Here is a 10,396-nt window from a genome sequence, read left to right as displayed (position 1 = left end):
TTTTCATGATACAAAAAGGAATAAATTTGTAATCCAATGAACATTTAACACTTGCAGATCAAAAATCATCTTTAGTATGAAAGTAAAGGCCTTGGCCAATACTCCCAGCTAGCTCAGACGATACTTACGCTTTCTCAGGGTCGCTACGACGTCCTAGGGAGAATGGGAACAACCAATCGAATGATCAAAGCGGACAAATCTCTGGCGGACAAGACAAATACAACCTATGGCTCGACAGAAATTATAAATTTACGGAATGATACGGTAATGATAAGGTTTATTTTTGTAACTTGCCGTTTGGTGCCAGTCTTTGGAGTCGGGTGAACGTGATGGCCATCAACAGGGTAGCGGTCGGATTCGGAACCAGCGTCGTGCTCGAATTGTCCAGGCTGCGGGAGCGTTTCGATGGGCGTCTTCGGGGATTGTTTACATCCACCAACCGGTTAGGCAAAGGGATGTTGGCCGTCAGCGGGTTGGCGGATTCTGGTGCGTCAGACAATTTCACCAGGTGGGTCGATTGTCAGTGGTGTCGTTCGGGTCCGCTATGGGCTGTCTCAGCGGGTGCGGTCGAGACTGTGATAATCCGACGAAGCGCTGGAAAACAGCGTGGCGCTTCTCGGAACGGGCGGGAAGGTACGGGGTTCAGCCTGTCGAACCAATGTTGACGGTAGTCGCAACAGTACCACACTGGGTCTGGCTACGGGAATAACTCACCAGAACCTCAAGCCGGATCTCCGGACACAATTCACCACCGTACACTTCCGGTTATGATAGGCTCTTCGGCCACACACGCACTCTGACCCGAACGGATAGTATCGTGAGGGTTTTTGTTTGTTTGTTAAGGTACGTTTGGTCGCTTTCCAAGTCTCAACTAAAGTGATCGGGGCTCAGCCTTCAGCAGCCCCAAGACCCCATTCTTTTCCGCCGCATCTCACCTCATTCCATTCCCCTGGTTCCTCTTCGCCTAGAACTTGGATATCCGGTTAATACATGACTGGCATTAGGTCAACTGTCAGTTGACGATAGACCCCAAATAGGACAACAGCGGGCAAGTACATTTACAACAAGAATTTAAATTTAAATAGACTTCAACGGATCGAGCCATAATAACAAAAAACAAGACAAATTAACGCGAACAAAAGAACAAAAATATTTGTGTCACCCGTAGGATTTGTTGCCGACTTTGAACACCAGATTAAAGCGGTAACAAGTAAACTTGATAACCACAGAATTATCTTCGGCTGACTATTTTAATTGCTTCAAAATCTATTTGGTCACATTTTTTGTACTTCAAAGTTACTTTTTTCGTTCTACTTAGTCACATTTTGGTCACTTTTTTCGGTCCTCAAAGTCACTATTTGGTCACTTTTTTTCAAATTTTGGTCACTAAAGTCACTACTATTTCATTGTCAAACCGCTACCAGCCCTGAAACTTCGATATTTTCATAGAAAGAAAAAAAAAATATAGAAATGTATATGACTACGTAGGAAAATGGAACTTGAAAACTAGTTCATGTTTGATGAACTTATCTACATATCACTAACTATAGTTACTTACTTAATCGATTGAAGCAAGAAAAAAAAGCATAAGCAGCAGCGCGCTCAAAATAAGTCAATCAAATCTAGACAGCGTGGTGGTACAATGATAAGGAACTGCATGGCTGCTAGCTAGGAGGAGAAGAACAGCCGAAGAGATGATTGATACAAACAAACATTCTGCGGGGGAATACGTGGCATTCTGCCGCTGTCAAAAATAGTCCGAAAATATAAATTTTTGTTTTCTCTTTAGACTCTCATAGATAGTTGCACGGATTCTACAGGGGAGGACCACACTTAAAGCTTCGACCACACTTCGGATTGGTAGGTACGTTTTCGGCCACACCCCCTTAGCGCTGCCTGATGTGCTCGACTCAAATGAAACCCAGTAGCAGCAAGCAGTACAAGTACAACAACGTGCTGGCTGAAAGAGAGATTGGAAATGGGAATACAAATAGTGGCGTGCCTCCAACGGCTTGGCTCAGTTTGAAGTTATCATTTCGGTGTATAACATCAATCTCGGTCGGTCAGGCAGGATCTAGGTCTCGGGGATCGTGTCCGATGTCGAAGGGTCCTTGCCAACTTTAGCGGGATACAATTCATTTCGCTGAAAAGTGTTAAGTAGTTACATATCCTTGCCGTGTTGTCGCCTGAAGCGTGAGTGTGAGATCTTCGCGTTTGTTTTGTGATTCTGGCGAAATTTGGCACGTGCGCATTTATCGGTACACAGACAGGTTGTCACCCCGGTTCGTTTTGAAGGACAAAGAAAAGGAAACCGACTGGCGGCGTAAAAATAAAAATCCTATCTTGAAATTGGGTTGAGTGTGTTGCCAGCTTACAAAAGCTATCTGATTATCTTCCGTAATCGCTTATCGCCGAGATTTTATCATCATGGAGGTCAAGGAGGATATGCCCAAAGCTGATACCATCAAACTGAGAAACAAACATATCGGGTAAGTGGAACAGTTTATATTTAGACACAAAAGTTAGTTGTTTCAATCACATGTCATCCGGTGTCGTCTGGTGCTTCCCATGTAAATGACCCATCGGCATTTTTGCGGCACTGAACAAGCAAGACGTGTATTCAAATTATTAGACATCAGCTACCTGTCCAAGTCCCAGACAGTCGTAAATGGCAGGTAGATATGATAGTTTGCCAAAACCCAGATCGTTATACAACCATTTCCCCTATCAGCTGTGATAACCTTCATTACAAGACTTCACCGTTATCGGCCGTTCGGAAGCGCATAGAAAAACAAAAATTATGCTAAATATGTCATTTCGAACGTCTAGACATGCCTCAATTTCATTAAAGCGCAGCCAGAGCTGTACCGAATAGCAGTTTTCGGTCAGCGATCGAATACCGGATAATTCATACTTTTGTATTCGCTAGGACATTTAAGAATATAAAAAAAGTGATTTTGTTGTCGGTTATTCTCGAGACTAGTACCAGTACTAAGAATTAGTCTTAAACTGAGATGGACTTGATAAATCCCGCACTTGATTTGCTAGGTCTGTTTGAAGAAATAACTCGTCTTATCAGCGCAGAGAGCTCGTGTATTTCGTGAAACTTATTCAATACGTGAATAGTAACACCTAAGATGCATTGCATCGGAACATGCAGTCACGTTTCAAACAAATTAAATTTAGCACTTCTGTTTTTTTTAATTCTTTTTTCTAGGATTTTAACGCTGTCGCGTTATTCATCCCCTTAGCACTTCTGTAAATTTTATATATCGTAGAGGACACCCTCGCCATAAGAGGGAATAAAAAATCCAACCGATGTATAGAAAAACTTTTTTTTAAGTTCTGTGCTAAAAATTCGCGCTTTCGAACATCCGAAAGCATTTAGTTGTCACAGCTGATAAAGGGTGATACGGTCAAAATTTGGTCAATATCAACTTGACGTATTTCTTTCAATTTTGCATTTAAAAAACGTTTTCATTTTGAAGGTGTGTGTGTAAAATGTTGCTCCTATTTTGATTTTGGAATTCACTCTTCAGTTGTCAAAATGCCGTCCAAGGAAGAAGAGCAGCGTATCAAAATTTTGCTCGCGCATCGCGAAAATCCGAGCTACTCGCACGCAAAGCTGGCAAAATCGCTAAAAGTTTCCAAATCAACCGTTACAAATGTATTTAAAGTGTTTGGGGAACGTTTGTCGACAGCCAGGAAGTCTGGATCGGGGGAAATCGAAAACCGGAAGCCGCTGAGACGACAAAGAGAGTTGCCGGTAGTTTCAAGCGAAACCCTAACCTCTCTCTCCGAGATGCCGCAAATAAGCTGGGTGTATCGTCTACAACCGTGCATCGAGTCAAAAAACGAGCCGGACTATCGACTTACAAGAAGGTAGTGACTCCAAATCAAGACGATAAACAAAATACGACGGCCAAAGCGCGATCCCGGAGGCTGTATATGACGATGCTGACGAAGTTTGACTGCGTGGTAATGGACGACGAAACCTACGTCAAAGCCGACTACAAGCAGCTTCCGGGACAGGAGTTTTATACGGCAAAAGGAAGGGGAAAGGTAGCAGATATTTTCAAGCACATGAAACTGTCAAAGTTCGCGGAGAAATGTATGGTTTGGCAAGCCATCTGAAAAGCAGCATTTTCATAGCTTCCAGAACTGTCAACCAAGAAATTTACGTGAAAGAGTGTTTGAATAAACGTCTGCTGCCTTTCCTGAAGAAACACGGTTGTTCCGTACTGTTTTGGCCGGATTTGGCATCTTGCCATTACGGTAAAAATGCCATGGAGTGGTACGCCGCCAACAACGTGCAGGTGGTTCCCAAGGACAAGAACCCTCCCAACACGCCAGAGCTCCACCCAATTGAGAAATACTGGGCTATTGTCAAGCGGAACCTAAAGAAGACCAAAAAACTGCTAAGGACGAGCAGCAGTTCAAGGCAAACTGGCTTTCCGCGGCGAAGAAGGTGGACAAGGTGGCTGTACAAAATCTGATGGCAGGGGTTAAGCGTAAGGCCCGGCAATTCGGATTCGGAAAAGCGGAAGCCTAACTGAATATTTTTCCTGAATTTTATACTAATTAAACTTGAAAAAGAAATTTAATTTGATTTTTTAAATAAACGATTTCACCGATTTTCACGCGTTTTCCCTTGACCAAATTTTGACCGTATCACTCTTTATGACGTTCTTACTAAAGAAAGACATCGCTTTTCATAGATAATGTCGATAAATTAAGAAACAAACATTTGTTTTTTTCTTTCGAACGTAAAACTTTGTAAAACAATTCTAAAAATCTGAAAAATCATGAAATATAATTTGAAATACGAAAAACTAGCTAACCCGGTAAACTTCGTTTTACCTTTTACTAAATAAATCGTTAGAAAATGTTTAACTTCATCTACAAATCTTTAACTTATTCGTGCTCGTGAAATAGTTTTCATGAAAATCAAAGTTTTTCGAGTTGTGTCCGATTTCAAGTTGATTTTGTTAGGGAGCCCCTCTTCCATAAAAAGTGAGGTTCTCGAAACTATTATACAAATAATGAACCTGCATATCAGAAAAGCGACATCTGATCTCACTCGAAAAAGAGTATCCCAAGTAACACACAAAATTCAGATTGGTTTTATAATTTTTGTACGCTAGTTTATAAACGACGTATAATATCCTTTATTGGTTTAAAAAGCATTCAATGATAACCTTTTTACAACTAGTCTCTAGGACATCTACACGCGCATTATATTTCCAACTTATATAACAACATTAAACTTTTGAGATTTGATTTTTATTAGGCACTTTGAGTGTCCTATAAAACATTTTTATACTTGAAGAGATAGACGATTTGAAAATGTTTAAGTATGCCTTCCTATGAACCTATTCAGATTTATAAAAGCCCTTTCAAACAAATTCCTAGTATTCGTGTTCTTATACGGTCATTACAAGTGGCTTAGGTTTTAAAAATGCTAATAAATAACTTTTCGTGGCGTCTATAAACCGTTAATAAGAAACTAAAACTTATATACGCTGTAAAAGTTTTATTAAAGTTATTCGGTCGTATAATTGGCTTACAACAGTCAGGCGTCTCTTAATCGTCCAAAATGTCAACAATGGAATGTTTTCTGTGAAAAACAAGTTAATCTGTAATTTCGCATCCTCTGAGAATAATAAAGGACGAAGTTCATCTCTCCGATCACCAGGAACGGTATGCAGCATAATTTATAACCTGATGAGAGTGCGTAATGTTGTGAAGGAATCTCAGGTAAAAGTGCAGTATTTTGTGTGATCTCAGCCGCAGATTTGTTTTATTTTTTCGCGAAATTAATCGGAAGATCATCCGAAAATTTTAAAGAGTTCTATTGGAAAAAACATATGATGCATTGTGTTATAATTTTCAACTCAATAAAAAAATAAATAAAAGATTTAAAAATGTTTTTAATTATCCATCCAATTACCGCCAAAAATATCCAAATCAGAATGGTTCTATAAATGCTTCAAAGAAACTCAACAAGCCTGAGCAGTTTTGAAGGAAAGACTCACAAAATGCTATATAACTTTGTCGGTTTATAGAATACCATAGGAGCTTCGTTTTCGAATTCCACACACGTTTATAAGACAAAAAAAAGTCATTTAAAAGAAAAACAGTTCTATTAGCATTTTTCAGAAAGCAAAATCGTTTTTAAGAGTTCAATTACGACTTTTATAGATTTCATATATTAGCGCCATTTGTAAGACAAATAATGGTGAATTTATAAACGTTATCTTTTTATTTTGAAGAGAAACTCTTATCTTATTCATGTTTCATAATAAACTTGGATATCCTTATTGCTGAGATAATGTTTAAAATTTATTTCCAAACCGCAAGATATTCAATAGTTCAAAGCAATATTTATTCGATCTATTTAATCGGATTTTTATTGTTTAAAAGAACGATTTACAGCAGGCCCATAATTTTACCCAATTATTTTCAAACCTATTTGCGGTAAATTTGAAAGCGCAAGTAAATAAATAGCAGGTATTGAGAATTCCGGCTTAAAAAATAGCACCCACCTAATGAATATATCCTTTGTGCTTTGTTTTTTTTTTCATTTTTGGTTTGAAAGAGCTTCAATTGTTTTGAAAAAAACCCAATTCTGGAGCAGAATTATTTGTGGATGAAAATAACATAATAAATAGGTTTGGATTGGAAAGGTTTTATTATTAGCTCTGCAGAACCTACTGCAGAAGGGCCTTTTTGTGCTACTAAGCGTTGTATTGCAGTTTTATTGATCCTTACATAACCGGACGCGGTTTTATACCCAAGTAACAATTTAGGTTTTCTAAAGGAATCCATACCAACTATAAATTAAAGCTATAAATCGCGTACGGTTATGTAAGGATCAATAAAACTGCAATACAACGCTTAGCAGCATAAAAAGGCCCTTCTGCAGTAGGTTCTGTAGAGCAAATTATAAAACTTTGACATGCCAAATCAAATTTAAAATTCTTTATAAATTCCGCTTATTATTTTATATTATTATATTATTTTCATCTACAAATAATTCTGCACCTTAATGAGGATCCTGGTGATCAATTTTAAAACAAATAAATCTCGTCCGAAGCAAATATAAAAATAAAATGAAACACAAAGCTTATCCAGTTTATCATCATTTTATTCAGTAAATCAATGTTATTTTTTCATCCTGAATTTCGTTTCCTGTGGTTGATTGACTTGCGCTTTCAAATTTATCGCAAATATGTATGAGAAAAGTTGAGAAAAATTAGGGGCCAGCTAAAATTCGTACTTCAAATGAATAATAATCCGATAAATAATATTTAAAGAATATCGTTTCCAACTTCTGAATCTTTTATGCGGTTGGTGAACAATTTTCTACAGTATATCAGCCATAATGATGTAAAAATGTATTAAAAATATGCACAAGATAAAGTTTACTTTCTTAAATAGAAATACATCGTTTATACATTCATCATTATTTGTCATAAAAATGGCGCTAATATATAAAATTTATAATAGTCTTTATTGGACACTTGAAAAATGATTTTGTTTCCGTAAAATAACTTATCGAACTAATATACTTTTACATAACTTTTATGTTTTAATAAAGTGTGTAAAATTCGAAAAAGGCTTGGATGCCGATTCTATAAATCGGAAAAGTTATATAGCATTCTGTGAGACATCCCTACAAAACTGCTTTAGCCTTGATGCGTGTCTTTGAGGCATTTTGATAAGTCTTATAAACACAAAAAGTGTCAAGGCCTTCTAGAAAAATTATTGAAAGACCATTACATGTGCCTTATAAACTCATAGCAAACAAAATAATTGCACATGAGATTCCACAACAACACAATGGTCTCTCAGCTGTAATCAAATATGCAGCATTGCCATAAAAATAATTGACACAACTTTTCAAATTATTTTTCAAATTATTTCAACAGATAACTTTATTCACTTAGAAAAACACAATGTTGTTTTGATGCTCTTGAGAGACAACTTTGTTCGTCGATTATTTTCACGAAAACTTCAATTATCGCGGAACAAGGATAACTCCGGTAAGCTGTACACTTCCAGTGGATAATTAATCCTGAGCAGCATTCCTTTCCGTTTTTCTGACGAGCGACGAGGTCAACTTCATCCGTTGTTGTTCCTGACAAACGCGAAAACAATTATTTCTCCTTTCGCTGCCGAAAAACATCTTATTGTTCACATTTTGATCAATAACTACATAACTTTCTTTTATAAACCCTTTATTTGGCGAAATACCGCTTACAAGCTTATTTTGTCGTATAGAGGGATTTGTTTCATATAAACGGTTTAAAGAGGCAACAATCAGTCATTAAGGAACAATTATAAAACCGAAGCTTCTCGTAAATATCATATAAGAACACAAGTGCTACAAAATAATTTAAAAAGGCTTTTATAGATCAAAACAGGTCTGTATGCAGATGTTTCATGACTTTTTCAAATGGTTTATGTTTAAAGGTATAAAAATGTTTTATAGCTTGCACAAAGAGTTAAATAAAAAACGCAATCAGATAAATTTATTGCTGTTTCATAGATTGACTTTATAAGACGCTTGTAGCTATCCTGCACACAAAACTTTCGGGGCTCCACTTAGCAAAAATTCGCTGTTACTTCCCGTTAGCAAAACAATTTTTCTACTTTAGAGTTAGCAAAAAGCTAAATTTGCTTGATTTGAGTAAAAACTAATTTTTCTGGCCGCTTTTCTTTTGAATAACAGCCGCCTTTACCGCCGAAAAGAAAACATAAGTTCGGTTACGGAAATTCGGTGCCAGCGGTGATTTTGATGACCAAGCGGACGACGACCAAGCGGATCTATACTGGAAAGCAAACAGGTAAAGACCAATCTAGACGCAAACAAACTTTTTAAGTTTTTCATATGTAAATTTTCCATTTTTACCAGGATGGCGCTCCCAGCGAATACAACACCAAAGCCGGGGATTCACCTAAGAGGTTGCCAAGTCTCCGAAAAAGGAACATGCTTAATGTTGGTCGACGATGGAAACATCCGGAAACGAACGGTCAACCTACCCACATCCGGAACAACCCGATCCAGGCGCAAGAAAAAAGTAATTATTGGCAAAGTTCGAAAAAGTTTTCACAACGCTGGTGGACAAGTGTAAATCCAGAAAATAAATTAAAGTAAAAGGTGAAAGCATTTTTTTTTTATTTTAAATTTGATAACCTCCCTGCGTTTCTAAAGGAAAAATTATAAATTTTGTAAATAAAAATTCTGGGCGGTTTTTTTCTTCGGATTTTGCTAGAAATTTGAGTAAAAATTGCGGCGGCTAACTTTTTCTCTGGTTTGCTAAAATTTTAGTGAAAAAATATTGCTAAATTGATTGCTAAATTTCTAGCTGGTCAAATTTGAGCAAAATTTTGCTAAATTCCGGCCTCGAAAATTTTGTGTGTGGTGATATGTTGTGAATAGGTTTTTAATGAATACATTTTAAAATAGTAAACGGTATAATATATCACTTATAAAACTCCTTGCAAAAATTATAAAACCTATTCTACTTTTGTGTGTTACTTGGGTAGCTTTAATTTATAGTTGGTATGGAGTCCCCTAGAAAACCTAAATTGTTACTTGGTATCTGGTCACATCGCCGAAAGCTTGGACAAAAAAAATCCTCAGCACTGTGTTCTGGCTCAATGTTCAAGCTCTAAAGTGAACGCTCAATCAATCCAACAAAATAACATTGAATTTGATTTCTGATGGATCGCAATAAACGGTATGACTTGAATTTTGTTAACGATCACATAGTTTTCTAACTACGAACACAATCCATCAGAGTAGAGAATACAATTGCTCCTTATCATAAATTCATATGACGTGCTTTAAAATTATTTGCTTGAACTACAATAGCAATCACAATACTCTCCTTCGTTGAGTTTTCAATTAGAAAGCTATATATAAGCAGTGATATAAGCTCTCAACAAAAGCTCGGTACGATTGCCATGGAATCTGTTTTGACAGTTTGTTTGTATCGATTGGAATTTTCTGTTTCGGACGTCGCTTCTCTTACATGTAGGTTCACTAATACAAACCATCTCTGGCACGAAAAACCCTCGGATACCAAATTTTACTTTATTTCGACCGCCCGTTTATACGTGATGGTGTTACAAAGAAAACGCCTCCATTTTTATATATTAGATCTTTTGGCATTATAAACTCAAAATTGATCATTAAATGAATCTAAGAGCGAGATACTTTGAGAAAAATAAAATAAAATGTACACACTTAATCCACTGACCACACTGACTTGACTCTTAGAACAAAAATTCAACCATTTTCTGTCTAATTTTTTGTTGTCAGCTTTTGCAGGTTCGCAATACCGACGGCAGGTGGCGAACCTGAAAAATTTGACAAAAAATGCCCTGT

At 37.1% G+C, this 10,396-nt stretch overlaps 1 protein-coding gene across 1 annotated transcript in view; it reads left to right on the top strand.

Annotated features, from left to right (window-relative positions):
* The first annotated feature begins 1,985 nt into the window (after window positions 1-1,985).
* The window catches only part of LOC129747844 (alanine--glyoxylate aminotransferase 2-like), a 28,269-nt gene continuing 19,858 nt past the window's right edge, over window positions 1,986-10,396 (top strand). Inside the window, exon 1 of the mRNA XM_055742207.1 lies at window positions 1,986-2,489. Coding sequence (XP_055598182.1) covers window positions 2,428-2,489 — 62 coding nt within the window. The 5' untranslated portion in view covers window positions 1,986-2,427. The remainder of the gene's footprint in view (window positions 2,490-10,396) is intronic.

The sequence above is a fragment of the Uranotaenia lowii genome, chromosome 2 (genome assembly GCF_029784155.1).
Source record: "Uranotaenia lowii strain MFRU-FL chromosome 2, ASM2978415v1, whole genome shotgun sequence".
Classification (NCBI taxonomy): Eukaryota; Metazoa; Arthropoda; class Insecta; order Diptera; family Culicidae; genus Uranotaenia; species Uranotaenia lowii.
This window is presented reverse-complemented; position numbering and strand designations above follow the sequence as displayed.